Below are 19,773 nucleotides of genomic sequence, written 5' to 3'. Positions count from 1 at the left end.
GAGTGTAAGGCTTAGAAGCCAGAGATGGGTGCATGCTACAGAAATAACCTTACAAAGTAATGTAGAATCTCTGAACTGCCAGTTACTGAGAAACAGCTTCATGGCAAACACGACATCTGAAATCTAGGAACCCTAGAGAATTGTGCAAGTGAAACAGCTTCCCAATATGGATTTTTAAGTGCATGAAATCTAAGCATCATAGAAGATCTGCAAGGAGGCAGAAGGCAGCAAGTAATGCAACAGTCTTACTTCAAAAATTACCTGTTTGCATGCTAGCACCACAGTAAGAGTGTTTACTGAAGTGTTTCAAAAGTACTTCAGAGAAGGAACCTTACACATAACAGCTACAATCACATCTATTGATAGTAATGCAGGCAGCTCTATGAGAAAAGCAGTAACTGTTAAGGTATTTATCTTGATCTAATCAACATTCAGCAAGACATTTACTTAGTAGTAATTAAAAAAAACCCCTCTAGTTTAATAAAACTGTAACCAACAAAAAAAGTCAAGATAAATCAGTATAAATTACTATAATCTCCACAACTAACTTAAACTGGGTTTATTTTTTTAATTATATGTTAAGACAAATCAGTATTTGGTTTTTAAGCAGTAAAACTGACAGAAAAAGATGAGGGTAGACAGCAGATCAGTATATTAAGCCAAGTGAGACAATTTTGGCTTCCTGTGTCACTACTCTGCTTGAATTATTAGGTACAAATTTTTCCCTGTGGTGTTAATCATGGCTTTTTAATTTCACAGTATGCTAATATTATATCATGTATCACTGTTTCTACTCTTCTGTAAGCATTCATTTACCATGTAGCCTCTATTTAGCTAGGCTAGTAGAAATAAACAGTACTATTCAAGAGCACACCAAAACGCCCATTGTTTCAGCTAAAAAAATACCCCTATCTGGTTCTAGCAAATTGAACTCCAAAATCATCTTCACATGAACCCTATTTGCACAATGAATCACAGAACGGTTTGGATTGGAAGGGACCTTCAAGATCACCCAGTTCCAACCCCCCTGCCATGGGCAGGGACACCTTCCACTAGACCAGGTTGCTCCAAGCCCCATCCAGCCTGGCCTTGAACACCTCCGGGGATGGGGCATCCACAGCTGCTCCAGGCAACCTGTGCCAGTGTCTCGCCAGCCCCACAGGAAAGAATTTCTTCCTATTATCTAATCTAAATCTACCCTCTTTCAGCTTAAAGCCATTACCCCTTTACATGCCCTTGTAAACAGTCCCTCTCCAGCTTTCTGGTAGGCCACCTTTAGGCACTGGCAGGCTGCTGTAAGGGCTCCCCAGAGGCTTTTCTTCTCCAGGCTGAACAGCCCCAACTCTCTCAGCCTGTCTTCATAGGAGAGGTGCTCCAGCCCTCTGATCATCTTTGTGGCCCTCCTCTGGACTCACTCCAACAGGTCCATGTCCTTCTTATGTTGGGGCTGAGTATGTAGAGCTGAGTGCAGTACTCCAGGAGGGGTCCCACAAGAGCCAAGAAGATGGGCTCTTGTCATCTTTTCCAAGTACAGTAATGGAGATGACTGATACGTCTCTAGCAATGTTGCCTGCACTGTGGTGCGTCTTCTCATGGCCATTTACAACTGAGGAGATTCAGGGGCTGCAACAGGGAATTACATACTGCTTTTCCAGCAGGAAATAGAATCCCTAGTGTCCTACTGTTTAAGAAGTGATTGTTGTTGATGTCATCCATTCCCTTGCTTTATTTCTTCCATCTGAACTCCTGAGAAGCAGATCCTACTTCCATAGTGTTAAATGGTAAATAAGTTATAAAGAAATACAGAATGCCATATATTTTACAAAAAAATAATTTTAAAGTAAATTAAAAACACATTTCAGGAGATGTCTCTTATTTTGCCATGGTATACAAATAGCCCAATGTACATGCTAATAAGGAATTTTAGAGATTCCAGAAAGAATTAGGCAACCACCTCCCACTGAAAATTAGAGGGGTCTGCTCATCTGATTACCCCAGGCTCCTTTTTTCAAACACAGCTGCTACAATAAGATATGAGGAGCCTGGTTTCCCCTGCAACAGTTTATTTTTAGCACTCTTCATTTGGGATAAAAAGCACCTTCAAGACACTTCTAATACTGAGGTGTTTTCACCTTTCAACTACGGGGCTCAATTTGAAAAACACCTATGATAGTATTCTCATAACTATTCTCTAAGCATAAAATAGCAGCTGAATAATTTCATTCACCTGCCTGTTCAGAAAGGTTAGTGGGTGGCTTTTGGTTTGGTTTGTGTTTTAAGGGAGATGCGTGTATATATGTGTGGGGGGTATTTGTTTATTAAGTGTGTTGCTTTAAAATAAATTCTGATTTATTTTCCAAGCTACAGAGCTCATTTTTACTTTTTTTTTAAACCTTCCTTACACATATCTACATGTCAAATTACAGTTTTCTTGCATACTTACAAGGCCATGGTCCACACGGAAAAACGCCATCTGACAGGGTTTATTTAACAGGTTAGAAAAAGCAATGAAGGCATCTGCAGTATCCAAGTTCAAGATCAACACTGCTGCTATGAATGACATGCCCTGCACCTGAGGAACGGAGAAGCATTACCATTCAGCAATAACTGCATTTTTCCAAGAATACTGCCTCATTTTTCCTCATAATCACTACTGTTCAACGCACTTGCTGAGCTGCTGAATTTTGCAGAACGTTCAGAAACACATGAGTTTTTAAACCCGTGTGACTTTGGTATTACACGTTCAGAGTGTGGAAGCTAACAAATCCCATGCTGCCTCCTTTCAAGACTCTAAGTAAAACTCCTAAGGCTAGGATGACAGCACTTTTGAATATGCAGAATAAAGAAACAGCTTATTCTTAAAAAAAAAAAAAAAAAAAAAAAAGAATTAATCTAAGTAAACCTTCTTCTCCTAGGGATGGGTCATATATATACCCTTACCTGTGGAAAGCTGCACTACGACACTAGAAAGTCTAGGCCTGTTCTTTCCTTTTTCAATCAATTACCAGCAGTTACAGACAACTGCAATGACTCATTTGAGAAGCAGTACCATTTTAAGATTAAGCTTGTGTTTCATTTACCATAAACTCATGATGTTGTTGCATTTTTCTACAAAGTATGCTATGGAATCAATGCTGAAGCTCGACAAAGCTCGCTCACTCAAGAGGATATAGGGCTGCCATTGTAGAGTCACAGGGACCAAGGTGTGGCTGTCCTTCCTGCAAACCTGAGGAATAAGCTCCCTCCCAATACAAGAGGTTCCATGCCAAATGAAGCACACCACCTGATCTGCCCTTTTTCTAGTTTCCCAGCAGTCATGTTCAGCAGTTTTTGCCAAGCATTGCAAGCTTCTCACAGAATAGGAACATTATCTTTCTACATTTACCTTCTCTAAAACAACTTCTCCCAAATAAAGAATAAGCTCCTATATATATATCCCTGCTCTTAGAAAAAAAAGACTAAACCAAGTATCTGAAATCCACTTAGTCCTCTCATAATCGCTACTTCAAAAACTTTGAGGAAGCTCACGTAGCCTCAATGAGCATTGCTTTAAAGACTGTCCCAGAATCTCACAATGCTAAAGGCACAGAAATGCATTATCAAGAAGAGTAAGATACTCAACAGAAGACTCTTAGTAAGACTGCCATTAAGAACAGTACATACTTCAAAGAACCAATCTAACTACATCTTCTCTTCTGACTTCATTTTCCGGAGTACATACTTTTGAGTTTTGCAATTACTTAACCTGTTAAAACGCTTAAATCTAGCAACAGAACCATTACGTACACTTCCCAAGCCTGTACTGGAATAAAAGAAAGGACACAGAAACCCCACAAGTTTTCACAGAATCATTTAATACTGATCTACAAGGGACTGATTAACACAATCCTCCTTTCCCCTAGTTCTCCCTCCCCACCCCTGAAAAAAAAAAATTCTTCACTTACATAGCCTACATCAGGTCTGTAACAAGTATAGGCTCCTAAAATACTGTGCAACGTGTCATGGTAAGGACCACCCTGTAATTAAACAAAAACAAGACAACACATCAGAGTATATACAACAAATATTAAAAGCCCTTCAGTGCTACACACAGTATCTATTACTTCTGACGAAGGACACATTCTTTCCCTATGCAGCTTTGAACAGCCCCAAGTCTTTCAAAATAATTTTGGCTTTAAAATCATGAAACAGCCCTCCACACCACATTTACTACAAATGCATACAGTTCATCCAATACATAGATTACATATTAAATCCTTAAAGAAGAGGAATGCAAGCCCAAGAGATTCCTTACAGCTTAGCAGCACTTTGACAATAGTGCCAAGGAAGCAGAACACTTAATGAGAACGACTTGTCTATTAGACTAGAGACAGAATTCAACCATGAAGAAAACAGTCAGAACGACAATATGCCATAAGACACAGAGAGCAGATCAAGAATGACATGCTCTCTCAAGAATTTCACATTGTTGACTATTAACAGCTGCCGTATCCTACACTGAGTACTGTGACTGACTGAGAATTTCCAAAGGAAAAAGTTTTCCACCCAAAACCACTGATTTATCACAAGCTAAACTTTTTACAGGGCTGCTGAAATTTGTGTATGGGAAGTCAAGATATCTGATTAAAGTAAGTTGTTAAAGCTCAACAAAGACATACAAGTTAAATTGGTCTTGCATCAAACCAAAAAAAGGCCACCAGACCTGGCACGAGCTGTGCTCTCTCAGTTACCACGGATTTGCAACCCGGCAGTGTTGATGCACTGACTTGGAAATACCTGCATCACTTCAGACAAAGCAGCATGAACTGGGCGAGATGAATCATGATGATTAGGCAACAGATTTTTTTTTTTGCCTCTTCCAAATGTATAATACCTTAAGGTTACTCTTTCCTAGACTGTCTATAGTCTTCCAAAATCTTTAGGAACTTTTTACTCTCAAGATGCCTACTCCTTCAGATTTGAACTCAATGGGCTATTTTAGTGAAGGGAAAGGCAAGATTATGTAAAACTTAATTTCTCTGAGAAGTCAAGACAAAAGTTTAACATTGCTTACTTGCTGGAATATACAGAGATTAGGAAACGTTCTTGAGATATCCAGTTTTATTAACTCCAAGCTTGCTTCTCTGTCAGCTGCAGAAAATCCAGCGTCTACAAAAGCCAAAGTTACTGCATTTATTACATGGAACAGTGTACACTCTGTTTTTTCCCTTTTTTCCCGCTCCCCGGAAGTGTTGGCTTTCACACAGTTCATTTATTTCAATGTGAATACTAGGGAATAAAGGTATAGACAGGACAATTTCCTGAATTCAGCAACAAGGCTAAGAAGCAAGTATGTTCTGACCCAAGGCAACCCTACAGTGCCCGTTGCCCTCAATACGTTTTGAAGCAATGCAGGGAAAGACGCAGGGCAAGGCAGGCCAGGGACTTTACTGGTATCTGCTGACAAATCATTAGACAGACACAAGCCTGTTAACCTGTGACCCCTCATCCTCAACAAGCCTTCCCAGAGGCTCCTAAAGTAGCTGCCTCTGGAAAGGTTGCAGTGGGAGAGAAGTCCTGAAGCAGCAGCATGTGGTGGATCCCACCTATCTTTACTACTGTCAGCTCTCCTTCCAAAATCATGTTTATTGCCTCTTTATATGTAATGTTGTTTAAGATCATGGACACTGCAACACACTCTCCATAACTGAAATAATCTCATACAAAGTAGATTTCTAAACCATTAGTTTTCTTTCTGATATCAAAAAGTTTTATTTGTATTTTGTCTGTTCTGGTAAGTCTAGTTGGGAATTACCTACTGCTGCTTATTGAGCAATCGAAAACCAAGAGTTGTCACTGCCAATGCTTACACCAGTCACATGAGCATCTATACTCCAGATAATAAAGTGCAAGAGGAAGCTGGAAATGTACTAGATACCGTCTTACTTAAGATGCGGACCATCTTAAGAGAACAAAGTAGGGGATTTCCAATCAGAAATATTTTTCTGTTGATAACTGCCGGTATCTATGTTCTCCTCTTCCTGCTCAGCGTAATTACTTACCAAAGGCAATTTCAAACATCTGCATGTAGTTTTAAACACTCTCAGAAACAGACAACTCTCCCAATCAATTAGTAAAACTCAAACCACTTCGTCTGCAAAAATAAATTGCTAGTCTCTGAAACACACCCAAGAGATGGGCTCAAAGCTACAATAAGCGACTAAAATGCAATTTTCTGCTATAATTTGAGTTTCAATTCCAAAACTACAGATGCAGCAAAGTATTAGTGTTGCAATTCAAACTGTAATCCCCAAACTTTCCTAGTTTGCCTACAAATTTGCATCAAATAAGAACTGCACGTAGAGATAGTGTATGAAGAAAAATGAACAAGCGTGTTTTATAAGAGACCAGAGTTTCACTGAGAAAAAAGAATACAACTGTTTCTTGCTTCCACAATGTTTTCTTTTTACTACCAGACACATCTTTATAGCTGGGTTTTTTTGTTTAAAAATCTGTGATTTGATTTTAAGGAACAATTTTACAAAATCTCTTATTCTGTAACACAGGCTAAATCAGTCACAAAAAGCATACCTTCATATTCTACTTCAGTACCTCCTGTGCTAAGTGATCGCCATTTCTCTTTGGCACGAGCCAAGCAAATATCATACAGTTCTGGAAAAAGAAGAACGGAGAAAACCAAGTCCACTATTTGTATATGCTTATGTCCACTGTTGGGTACTACCTACCTACCACACGAGCAGTGCTGCCCTAGTCATTACAAGTTAACAGTAACGCTGACACAGTAGTTGGAATTTCTCAGTAGGTTATGATTCTGAAAGACTTGTGCCACTGACCTGTAACTTAATACTAAGTGGAAAGGAAAGACAACCTAAGCACAAGTTGCATTTCATGTTCAAGCATTTACTTTTCTTACAGAGCACTGATGTTCAAAATTATAGTCTGGATGCATAACTGGGATAAGTCTAGCAAATTCCGTGTAAGAACTACACCCAAGGTAAGCCATCTAAGCACAGAAAAGCAGCACAATACAGCAGGAATACAGGCTGTCTACCACAATTCCATTAATTGGAATTAAAAACATGTTAGTCTTTCAGAGCTGCATTTTTCTGTACTCTGAAGTAGCACACTATTTCTGTTTTCACAAACACACACATGAACAAAATTACAAATTTTCCCAGAGGTCTTTTAATCTTTCACAAACCTAACATCTTGCTCTAAATCAAAGAAAGCACACTACATGCATACTCACAGGCATTACAAAATTAACAATTTTAAGTTTCAAAGAGTCACTAACTCTGACCATTTCCATCTAACATCAAAGCAAGACACAGTGACAATAATCAGAAACAATTCAGAGCAGCAGTTCTAGAGCAGCTACAAGATTAAAAGGCACTGTATTTTTTGAACAAAACACAAAAAGTACCATCAAAAAAGTGTAACTGGATAGTATCTCCTTACATCCGTACCTCAGGTTCTAATATACCATAATATATACAAGACTGTCCCCTAATTATTTCTTTTTGTAAGACAATAAAGACAAAAATCCAGTCTCACCGTGGGTGATATTTAACTCGTTGCCAATTGCCAGGCTCCAGACTCTGCCTCTCACACTTGGTGGAATGCCCTGCCACCACAGCTCTCGAACTTTACGGGAACAACACCTGTTTAAGGTAAAACAGACTATTCTAAGAAATATTTCACTGCCAGCTGAATTGCAAGTATGTCCTCCTATCACTGCTGAATGGATCCAAACCAAATGATTATCAACAGGCCAAGAAGTCAAACATAATTTGCACGTACCCGTTCTTTAGCGCTATTTTGCTTTGAACTGTAAAGGAAAGCTTACTTCCTTTCAAGTTAATGGCTTGTTTTGATAGAAGCACTGCCATCACAGCGTCTGTACACTGCAACCACACTTGACCAGTAAAAATTGTAGAGGACAGACATAAACAAATGAAAAGAAAATCTCTATCTATGCCACTGCCTATGCTAAAGGCTGGAGATCTCCACAAAGATAAAATACAAAACCAGGTTAACGTAAGTCTACCCTCTCCCCTCTGTTATCACCCTGTTGTGTGAATGACACATGCAGTTTCCCCACCTAGCTTTACAGCTCTAATCCTCCAGAAAAAGCATGAAGATGTAACAAGAAATAACTTTTAGGTGGAAGCATGAAAGACATTTTAAAAGAACACAGGCTTTGAAATGGCCGCAGCTGATGTTCAGCAATCTGAGAGCCCAGAAGGAGGAAGAGAACACCACCTAAACACCAATGGAAGTTTGTGGTAGTGACAAAACCCACAACAATCCAGTTGTCTAAAAGTTATCTAAAAGCCGAATCTGAACTAAAACATAAAATAGTGAACACACTGGGGAACTTCTAGATTTATAAAACAATACAGAAAAAATGTATCTTTAATTTTACAGCAGTGGTAACAGATGTAGGAGAAACATTAAATCCACAATTTCCTTATACTTTATTTATTCCTCAGCTGTCCAGAAATGCATTCTCAACAAATTCTGTCCATAGTTTTAACATATATTCTCAAGACAACTGAATTCCATGATTACACGAACTGCAACCGAGTGCTGTGGAGGCTGGTTTATGTTGTTATGGTGGTGGTTATATTCAGGGCAGGGGTGGGGGTCAGGGCTGGGTTTTTTTAGGATGACTAGCCAAAGTCCATGAAAAACTAGACAGTGAAGGCAGCTTCCCAATTGTCTGTGCTGTGTCTCTGCAAGAAATCTTTTAGCATTTATTTTTTTTTTTTAATAACTTATTCACTACTACTTTTTTCCATCACTTGATTATCCCAGCAGGTATACCACTGTGTAATTAAAAAGGCTTCACAATACCATGCATGTAGTTCAATCTACATCTGATAATATAACATCAATAGATCAGGTAGTCAAGGGAAACTCGTTTCTGATAAACACAATGTATTCAAGGATTATACTTTCTGCTTTTATGTCCTCTACCACAGATCACTTCTCAGCATTTCATAGTTTCTGAGAATCCTGAACCTCCATTAAAGACAAATAATAAGAATCGGAACTCCCATCACCTCCAGCCACCATTCCAGAAATAACGAAATGCATGTTGCTCATTTTCTTTGTAACTGTTCAAAACTGACTTTCAAACAAAAGCTTCCAAGACAATAATTTAAAATTATACTTGCTAACTTTGTAACTTCTCTTCAGGATACCGACTCAGCAATTTTAATTAAAACTCAGTATAACATACTGTCTTACATAGTTTCCCAGTTGGGCAAGATTTCATTGTTCCAAGTTAAAACAGCATTGCCGATGCTGTCCTCCAGTTTACAGCGTTCTTCCAGTTGTCTCTTCCTCTTCTGGGCTTCTTTAAGCTCTGCAGAAAAGCAGTTTCCTTTTTACATTAATAAAATCAGAAACCAAATATTCAGAGTTAGCTAGTCATGGCTACACAGGCATGGAAAAGCACGCTGTGTTCACTTAAAAGTACAGTGGACTGTTCAAATTCTGAAAATTTCCCAGACATACAGCAAGCTAAGCAGTGATGCCAAATGTGAATAAAGAACGAAGTGGAGCTACACATAAAGCTTGTCTTTGATGGATAGAACAAAGGGAGTTGGATAATATATGGCTCCTTTGAGCCTTCAAGTCTAACCACAGTAGTAACTCTGAACTATCATCTCTGACAGCCAGCAGCCCCACCTCGCAGCGCAGGTCAGAAGTACTTCCTAATAAAGCCCACCCCTTTTTTTATGTCACTCAAAAATACAGGATAAAATAATAAATTTTGATATTTTTTCCCCCACTCTTAAGTGTTGTGATTTCCTGACAATACTTAAAAAGACAACAGCCACATTTTTTATGATACTTAGCCTATGGTTAATCTAAATGTCATACATCATAAATATATATATACACACACAGGAAATCTTCAGCTCATTAAAAAGACTACTTTTTTGATGTTTCATTTAAACACATTTTTCATTTTTGCATTATCACTCAGTATTTCTTCTGGCATCATCAACTACTGGTTTTTCCACCAGCAAATTTGTTACATGTACAATTTAACAAATGCAAGCAGACATTCTTTATAGCAGCAGAGTGCAAATACGTGACATGTGCATGCACACTCACACTGTCTACAATGTGGGAAGGTACTGACCTGGCAAGGAAAACTAACTGAAGAACAGCAGTATCATGAACAAAGTCTTCAGAATGAACATTTACAACCTGATGGGCCCACTTGAAAACTGAACAGAAGCTGCGCCTGAGCAGAACCGTATCAACTGCCTAATAATATTTTCAGCTTTGCTATGAGCTCTTTGTAAGCCTGCCTAAATGCAGGCTTTGAGTTTTTATCTGAACAAAAGGATGGTGTTTACACTCTTTTGATTTCCTGACCTCTACACAATACATCACTCTGCAAAGCTGTTCATCTGAGTGGCTTCTGGGAAAATGGGTTGGCAGGGTGTTTATCTGGACAGAATAACATACTCCTGTCCAGTGAAGACAGCACAAAGACCTGACCCATTGCCTAACCTAAGCATGATCCCATTTCTCCCAAACCACCTACTTTACATGCAAAGAAAGATCAGAGAAACTCTTTCAGACTACCACACTTTAAGTGGATATACTAACACAGAAGTCATATGAAGTCAGAACTTCACTGGTAGGTGTATGATGCTCAAAACCACAAGAGGATACTTTTATTAATAAGTCAGCTGCAGAAAGCAAGCAAGTCCTGTGTTCATATCACTTTTCCACTGTTTCATAATAGGCTCAGAGGTCTGCCCACCTGGGAAAAAAATCCAGCATTTCCAGCAGCTCTCAGCGGACACATAACTCCTGTAAGCCCAAATTTCCTATTATTGCAATGCTTGGTTTTAATTAGAAACCCCAGATGGTCAAAAATATTACCAGAAGAAAACCACTGCTGTCAGCTCTAACCAACGTGCACAGTACAGTGTTCCTGAGACACTTCTGTGAACAATGTCAGATGAGATTATGAGCAAAACCTTGGGAAAACTATGAATTTCAAGTGGGAGTCAGATTACCAAATGAACATAACTATATACATTTTCCTATGTGGAAAATTATGTAGTTACGTACTACAGCCCAAACAGGTTGCTCCCAACATGAAACTATCAAATATCCTGTAGTTGTCTCAGTCTAGTCTTCACTAATTTGACTGGTAACTGGTAATTCAACATATTAGTAAGTATTTAAACCCACGAACAGATGCCACTCAGTTATTTAAGAATTACAACTTAAAAATTGTTTCCTGCTAGACTCTAGAACTGTTTTTTCAGCTTGAGGTGGGTCTTTTTAATGAAACTACCTTTGTTCCTCTCACTCTTCTGTGGATTGATTCTTCTTTGGGAGGAGGCACAGATCCCTCACGTTACAGAGCAACAGACTGACACAAGTGCATATCAGGTTTAGAAATACCCCTTAAGTTTACTTTTCTTCTCTGAAGATAAGAAATTCCGTCACCTCTTTTTTTCGCTTGAACCACCATTTCTTCATACTGTTGTCTGTGTTTCTGAGCTTCTTCTGCTGGTTTTGCAGGGAGGTTCCTTAAAATATATAAAAAATAATATTCCTCAGTTATTTAAAGTTGGCATGCCTGTCTAAAGAAAATTCTAGACACTTCAAAAAGAAAAGCGTATACTGCTTCTTGTCAAAATATTTGATCAAAGAACAAAGCAACAGATCCTTGGAAAGAATTATTTTTTTTTGCCAGAGTCAGCAGAGGAGAAGGGAAGAACACTGACCAGCTACAACTTTTTTTACACACAAAATATGCTGAGTAATTTCCTTATGTTTGGCAATCTCAGCATTTTTGTTATAGAACCAACTGAACCCACAGGCTGATCTTCATAAATAAAGGGAATATACTGGTATATACCAAGCTGGTAGTTTTGACTTAAACTGATCTCTACAGATAAGCTGCAAGACTACTCTCTTACTGTGAACCTTGTTTAAGAATTACATCCACAATTTTCTTTACACATGCAATAATGACTCACTACACCAGCTTCCTTTTCCCCCTCTGCTCTCTGAGACCCCACTTCTATTTCAAAGGCTTAACTCCTCCCCCTCACTCCTACAGCAACAAGTGGCACCAGGTTCATCCTCTATATTCTCCCGTTATCACTACCAACACAGCCCTTTTGATTTGTGTTTAAGGCCTGGACTGGTAACATCTCTGCCATGCAAATACACATGCTCATATGTCAGACCACATTAACTTTAAGCTAACCATATTCATAATGAACATAACCACTATGTATCTCATACAACTACAGGATCACCAAAACATTAGAACAGGCAACGACTAAGTAATTTGCTCTTCAGTATTGTAGAACACTGTACTGTGTTCCTAGGGCAGTTTGTATCTTTGGTTAACAAAAAAGATGGGCAAAAATGCACTTTCACATTTCTGTAAGGTGTCACACAAGGCAGCTGCTAGTCTCCAACACAGTCACCATTAACAGCAGTACCCTTTACTGTTTACATAATCATATTATCTGTCAAGTATGCATAGCCATGATACAAGCCTATGAATATTTTTAAACCCCAGGACTGTTACAAGAACAAGGAAAGTGGATTTTCACATTAGTGTCTTTGTCAATCACACAGTACAACCTACTCTTTTTCAAGTTTCATTTATGTAAATTGACCAGCATCTTTTTTAATCCAAGTCTTTAGAAATGGTGTCAGGGAAGTTTGGGAAGGAAAACCAGATGAAACAACATACATTCTGCTAACTTAAATTCCACCACTTAAATTATTTGTCCTATCTCTTAACAGCATCACCATACATGTGAGATGATGTTTAGCAACTATTATGATTCAACTAACGCTTTTTCCAGTTAAAACTAGAAAGACTATGGAATATTTACTGATTTTTCCCAGAAAGTATCACCTAAATCCAAAAGTGATCACAAAATCAAGAGCAGCCGTTTTAGAAAAAAAATCTTAGTGCATTTTTTTCTGAAGTCTTAAATCTTTGCGTCATAGGAGATCAAATTTTTTTTTTAAAAAAATCTTAAAATAATTTGTGTAAACTGTAACTAAACAACTAAAAAAAGATTCTTTAAACTGTAACTAAACAACTAAAAAAAGATTCTTTAGAAAGAGTTATCAGAGCACAGCATTGATATCCAGAGCAGTTTTCCCTGCTAGACAAGAGAAATTATGATTCAATTGTCTAGAATCTTAAAAATACCTTTTCTGCTAGAAGTCCCTCTATCTAACAGTACGAAAGAAAGCAAAACCTGAATGTTATCCTGTATCATATCACTAATTCAATCTATCTGAGCACTGTACTTCTCAGACTATCTCACAAGAATGATTTTTAGCAAAAAGGTTTTAAATACAATAAATAATCTAGTATGTATTGTTTCCAGCTGTACATGACAAAAGCTGCTATAACAAATAATGACTCTTACATTGCTCTAGATGTCCCAGGAAGTCTTATCATACAGTCTACCAGTCAAGCCGTAAAGTGTCTTAAATAACCCTACAACTAAACCACTTTGATATGAGCATTCTTCATACAGGTTTGTTGATGAAAACATAGACCCATGTTATGCCAGTTCTTTACACCAATGCACTGCTATATTAAAAATGGAGACACTATGCCCATAAAGCTGGGTACCATTCATAAACTGACTAAACATGACCAAATTTGCATCATTCAGGAGCAAACAACAGTAAGGCAGCTGCCAGTAAATCATTATGGAGTTAGTCTGCATATGCAAGAATCTCCCTGCAGTACCAGAAGCATGAAACAACTTATTGAGTACTTGACAATCTTTAAAATGCAATGCTGAACCCACTGCAGAACAATCATTATATTGTTTCATTATTTATGGAGGTGTGGTCTTTATCTGTGTAAACAGGACACCATATCCTTGCTTCTCAGTTTCTTTAGCATATACCAGCTTCATTTTTATGCTTATGTTCTCTCAGGGAAAATAAAAACCCCTTGTTTGCATTTAGAAGCGAGAATCAGTCAGAACCTACAGCTCTGCCCTCCTAGTTACCTCCTTTCACACAAAGCCATTGCTTTTATTATAAAGTAAGGTTACTTTTGTTTAATTAATTTTTCTCATAATTATCCCACTTTCATATTCACTAGCCTGAAAAAAAAATCCTACTTAAAATTTTAAATCATCTGTTTAAGCTACAGTAATCAAATACACAGTAAGAAAAGTTTTGCTAGCCAAATTCTAAGGAGACCCGCACTGTGGTACCTCCCAAAACTTACGCTGGTCTGTCCTCTAAAATAAGTGCTGTAGTGGAGAGCGGCTCAAAATCAAGATTCTTCCTCACATTCTGTTTAGGGGAGAGTGGTCTGTGAGCTCGTCCAGTTTTTTCTTCATATTCCTGGAGAAGAAAAAGACAGGGCAAGTTACAAGAGTGGAGAACACCAAGATGATGCACATAAGAATTTAAAAAGGATCCACAAAAGTCATCAAAATAATGCTTTCACATGTCTGGCCAACAGCAGTGTCTTTAAAGCTTTTCAACTAGAGCATCCTCAGAATTGAAAACAGTGTTAAAATTTATGTTCAGGAGTGAGTTTTGATGTTTTTTTCCATTCCTGCTATTTGTAGAAACACCTTAAGTTCCTCTGACTGACTTTACAAAGTACTGCTAATAAGGAGATCACAAACAGCACATATTATCTGACATATAAAATAAAATCTATTTAAAATATTTTTGTTTTGATGTACGTGGTTTTGAAATGGAAGCCAAAAACAACCACAAGCTCCTTGCCTTAAAATCTCATTGTAAGATTTCTCCTACCCAAGCTATTTTCAGATGCAACAGTTTAACAATGGCAAAAAAAAAAAAAAAAAAAAAAAAAAAAAAGTTCAAGTCATAATTACACAGAAGCCTCACACTTGTTAGGATGGCTTGAAGTACAACAATCCTAAATCGTAACAGAGTATAGTGTATTAACTTATGTTTATAATATGGACACTGACACACCGAAGCAAGACTAGCAAAGAGTCACCAAGATGACTGGGGTCTGGAGCAAGTGACATACGAAGAGAGGCTCAGAGAACTGGGCTCATTCAGCCTGCAGAGGAGAAGGCTTCATAGGGATCTTTGGTAGACAGCAGTAACAAGATGGTGAAGGCCGAGTAGAATCTCTGAGGCATTTGCATAAAGAACGTGAAGACAACAGGCACAAACTGCTGTAAGGGGAATTCAGGTCTCAGAGAAAAAAGAAAAAAAAAAAAATCACCAGGAGGGTAGTCAAATGCTGGGAACAAGTTTTCTGAGATGTGGTAGAACCTCAGACCTTGAGGGCATTCAAAACTCAGGTGGATGAGCCCTGAGAACCTGGTCTAGGTAGCCTCTGCTCTGAAAGGGGAGTTAGCCCTCAGAGGTCCTTCCACCCTTAATTACTGTATCACTATGATCTACATTAGATGGCCTGGCATTACATGTACCATGCTAATATTCCCCCACAAACATTGTTCTGGAAGAAAATGTCCCAAAACCAGTGACCTAATGGGATAAAACAACCTTTACACAACTCCCATCTACTCCAATGCTTGAAGTACTATAGCACACATTAAGTATTCAGATATCAGGGATACACAAACACAGTCAAAGAGTCCTAGAAAAACAAAAAACATACTACAGATACTTCTACATTCAACTTCATAACGAATTTTGCCACTTCCAGAAACCACCTGCTTTCACGTGTAGCATGTTTATACCATTTCTATTAAAATAAAAGGAAACTATAAATGAGCACTATGAACAGTGTTCCAGCCATGGACTTTATCCCCGTTAGCACAAACAGCTCCTCAAGTGGTACCAATTCCTTTCTTTCAACCAAACCTGTCAATTACAAGAATTGGGCAATAAATACAACCTTTCCAACACCATCAGAACAGCCTGGATTACTCAGAAACTAAAACGGGATCCCTACCACTTGCTTCTCCCTCCAGCCCCACCTTAAAAAAAAAAGGATGGATGAAAACCACACATGAATGCAGAGCAACACAGCCATAGTCTTCTACTCTCTGTTGTACAATCCAATTCTAGTTCAAGCTACTTCTGTGGGACTCATGGGTGCAGACCTGTGAAGCTCTCAAGACACAGCAAATCCCTCTTTTTCCTTGTTTGTTAACTTGGCACTACCTCAACAATCAATCCTATGATGCCCGCATTGCTGTGACGGGAAATATTGTCATGAATTTGGAATGTCAGGCTCATTAATACCAGTTAATATGACTGCATGACCTCAGTTTGAAAACAAGGAAAAGAACCAAGAAAAACTTATTTAAATTACTGAATAGTACTTAGGTTTGTTTAGTAAAGGGATAGTGCTCATGCTGACAAAGCTGTTCACAGAAAACCAAACCTTTGGAGAGAAAATGAGCAAATAAATATCCTTAAAAAATGTATTGTGATCGAGAGCAGATTCATAGAGCTAAGACATTATTTTTACATTAGCAACTCCTTGCAAGCAGCTGACAGTGACCAGTGTATGAGTGCACCATCATAACATGCTTCAGCTGCACCATCAAATGCAGAGTACATCCACTGTGCTGACAGGAATAAAGCAAATGGCTATTCTTTCTCCCAGTTTCTATTAGGAGTCAAATTTTTTTATTAGTTGTTTTTTACAAATGAACACAGTCAAACATTAACCTCTATTACTGCTTCCACAGACAAGATGAACCTTGTCCCTAAATCTAACATTTTTACTCCTTTGAGATGCTACTAGTGAAAGACCATCCAGCATACAAAGGAAGCTACTAACATGCAGAAATCATCTTACATTCAATCTCTCTAAAACATCACAGAAGTTGATATTAAAACACACGCACCCAATGCTTATTACAGTAAAAATTCCAGAAAAGCTGCTTAGTTTTGGCTTATAAAAATTATTTTCAGGGTCTTCTTTCATAGCCAAATGCACAGCAAAATTGCTTTTGGAAGGTAAGAAAAACCGTATACACTGGGCTGTGATGGGGATTTTATTCCATACAAAGGAATTAATTTGGAAATCTCATTCACCTAAGCACAGTCTTCCAGACCAGGACTATGCGTATCATTCTTCCAAGAATTTCTTGGTTAAAGAATGTTTTATTTTGGAATACAGGTGGCTAGTTACAGTGCTGGCACATTAGTAGTTATTCAAACCTCTTAAGGAGCAAAAGCCCACCCTGCATTTCAGCAAGTATTTACTGACGTGTTCTACTCAGCACCACCCTATAGCAAAGAAGCCAGAGCAGCACAAAAATGGGAGTGGCACGTTTTATCAGATTACAAATCCTTTGTAGTAATTTCATCGTTTTCAGTGGCAGCCAAAAAAGAATAAAAACATCCGTTGGTGACAATCATTATCTACAAGACTGATATTTAATTAGTGAAAATAAATAAAAACCCAAACAAGACCCACCCCCAAAGAAACTACAACAGAACAAAACACCCAAAACTCACAGAAGACAAAAGCCTGTGAAAAAGATGTTTTATTCCAGTAAAAAGAGAAAGCCGTTTCAAACAGAGCATAATGTATAATATCGCAATGAGGCACACTGAAGCCTCCACAAACTCAGAGTATCTGCTGACTGAGCAAGAAGTATTTGCACATGCAGGCATACTGCAATAGGCTGAACCACACAACAGCTTTTCCTTTTTATTTTTTTAAACCAGACCAGACTCATATCTCTTACTAATACAAATAACTCAGTGCCTATAAATCCTATACTGCAATTAGGTGTTACTAACCCGATATGGTTGCAAGTTAATTTTAGGATCAATTTAGGATGAGCCGACCGTTTATGATTTAGAATACATTCTTATCACTGAGATTACTTAGGCTTTCTTCTAGGTTTCGTCTTTACCTATTCAGCCACAACAGCTGAACAGGGATTTGAAGATGTTCTAAGAGAGCGTACTGCAGATTAAAGCACTGGTTTAAAAATCCCCAAACCAACCAACCAACAACAACAACCAACCCACAGAAACACACTCCCCCAACACAAGTTTAATTCGGGGTAGAACCCGGGAGCTTTGCAGCTGATGGGCAGTAAGTTCAAGCTGCGCTGATCCTCCGCAATTCTTTGAGAAAACAACCTGCAAAGGGATCCTAAACCATCCCTAGGGAGAAACACCAACAGCCCAGCCGCAGAGAGGGCGAGCGCCAGGAGAGGAGCCGCGCTAACCGAGCACCGAGCCGCCCCGGGGACCCGCAGCACGGCACAGCCGAGCCTGCCACAACGCAAACTGCTCCATCAAGGTCACCTGGTGTTCGCCCCCCGTTCGTTTCAAGGCAGCCGCTCTCCGCCGAAGCCGAATATGAAACACCGGCGGTGTGTGCGGGAGCGGCCGGCAGGGCTGCCCGCCCGCCCCGCGGCTCGCAGCCGTGCCGGGACGGGAGCCGGGACCCAGCAGCGGCCCCAGCCCCCGGGGGGCCTGTGCCGCCGCCTCCCAGCACCGCGGGGTCTGCCGCCCCCCTCCCGCAGGGGATCCCCTTCCCGGGAAGCTGGCTCTCCCCGCACCCAGCCAGGCCATTTACAAGCGGACGAGACCGGGTTTACCGATCCGCGTTGAAGTCCGCGCCCACCCAGCCCGCCGCCCCCTCGACCCCGGCGGCCAGCAGCAGCCGCCCTGCCCTGCCCGCCGCCAGCGCGGCTGCCCGCGCCCACCCCCGGCGCGGCCTCGCTCACCATGAAAGCTGCGGCCCTTCACCGGCAGCAGCGCCGGAGCCCCATGCCCGCCCCGCACCGCGGGCCTGGCTCCCCGCCGCGGCGCCGCCCGGGCCCGCACGGCCTCGCGGGCCGCCCGCCCCAACCTGCCCTGCCCGGGCCGCCCTCCGCGGGCGCAGCGCCTCCGCCCGCCCCGCCCCGCCAGCCCCGCTAATCACCCGCGGAGCCGCCGCACCCGATCGGTTCTCTCCGTCTCGCACAGCGCTGCCTGAGCACGCACGGCGCGCACGGCGGCGGCCCCGGCGGTAGCGGCCCCGTCCCAGCCCGGCCGCCCCGGGGAGGCCAGTGCCTCCACCCGGCACCGGCTTCCCGCCCCGTGTGCCGCCCGAGCGGCTCCTCCGCGCCCGTTTCACAGCTGGGGCCGGGACGGGTAACCGAGGCCGCGCGCAGGCTGGTGTGCACGAGCTGCAGCCGCCTCCGCCTGCCCCGCGCAGCCCAGACGCGTGCGGGCGGCTCCGGGGCGCAGCGGCACGGCACGGCACGGCGCTCCGCTGGCTCCCGGCCCCGCCGCGCCCGAGCGGCGCCAACAGCCCGCCCGACACCGGCCCCCGCGGAACCGCCGCGGCGCTGGGGCACCCCGCACCGCTCTCTCCTCTTCTGACGGACGCTTACGTATAAAATGCCCCCGCAGGTCTGACACCCCCCCCCCCCCCCCCGTCACACCTGGGCAATGCTTTTCATCCCATCATCTATCACCCGCAACCGCTGGCTGCTCTTTCCCCAGCACTGTGCCGAGGGTTCTGTATTCCTTAACCTCGCTGGCAGTGCAGCCCTTCTCAAGGCCATGAACCACGACATGAGCAGCAAGGACCAACTCGAAACCCACCTGGCACCACGGTGTTCCGCTCTCAAGAGGTGGCTTTGCAACAGTTGAGATAACAGCTAACGATTTTGATAAAGTAACTTAGCTATTGTTTTCAACCTGTGATTTCTAATTCACCGATGCAGCAACGTTATATACCAAGTGAGGAACAGCTCACTGTTTAAAAGTATCTCAGCTTCACTCCGGCCACCACCAATTAATTACAGACAT

At 41.0% G+C, this 19,773-nt stretch overlaps 1 protein-coding gene across 5 annotated transcripts in view; it reads right to left on the bottom strand.

The window, feature by feature from the left end:
• Positions 1 to 19,773, bottom strand: part of TBC1D14 (TBC1 domain family member 14) — a 70,657-nt gene that overhangs the window by 16,115 nt on the left and 34,769 nt on the right. For 3 of the 5 annotated variants that reach the window (XM_056338017.1, XM_056338009.1, XM_056338024.1), the window contains 8 exons: positions 14,270 to 14,388; positions 11,488 to 11,570; positions 9,253 to 9,370; positions 7,555 to 7,661; positions 6,571 to 6,651; positions 5,054 to 5,148; positions 3,945 to 4,016; positions 2,444 to 2,572 (listed from right to left, as the gene is read on the bottom strand). In XM_056338017.1, coding sequence (XP_056193992.1) covers positions 2,444 to 2,572; positions 3,945 to 4,016; positions 5,054 to 5,148; positions 6,571 to 6,651; positions 7,555 to 7,661; positions 9,253 to 9,370; positions 11,488 to 11,570; positions 14,270 to 14,388 — 804 coding nt within the window. Of the gene's footprint in view, positions 1 to 2,443; positions 2,573 to 3,944; positions 4,017 to 5,053; positions 5,149 to 6,570; positions 6,652 to 7,554; positions 7,662 to 9,252; positions 9,371 to 11,487; positions 11,571 to 14,269; positions 14,389 to 18,701; positions 18,857 to 18,898; positions 19,019 to 19,773 lie in introns of those variants that run through there. The other 2 variants (XM_056338039.1, XM_056338033.1) reach the window with 2 other exon arrangements.

This window comes from Falco biarmicus, chromosome 1, assembly GCF_023638135.1.
Source record: "Falco biarmicus isolate bFalBia1 chromosome 1, bFalBia1.pri, whole genome shotgun sequence".
NCBI classification, from domain to species: domain Eukaryota; kingdom Metazoa; phylum Chordata; class Aves; order Falconiformes; family Falconidae; genus Falco; species Falco biarmicus.
This window is presented reverse-complemented; position numbering and strand designations above follow the sequence as displayed.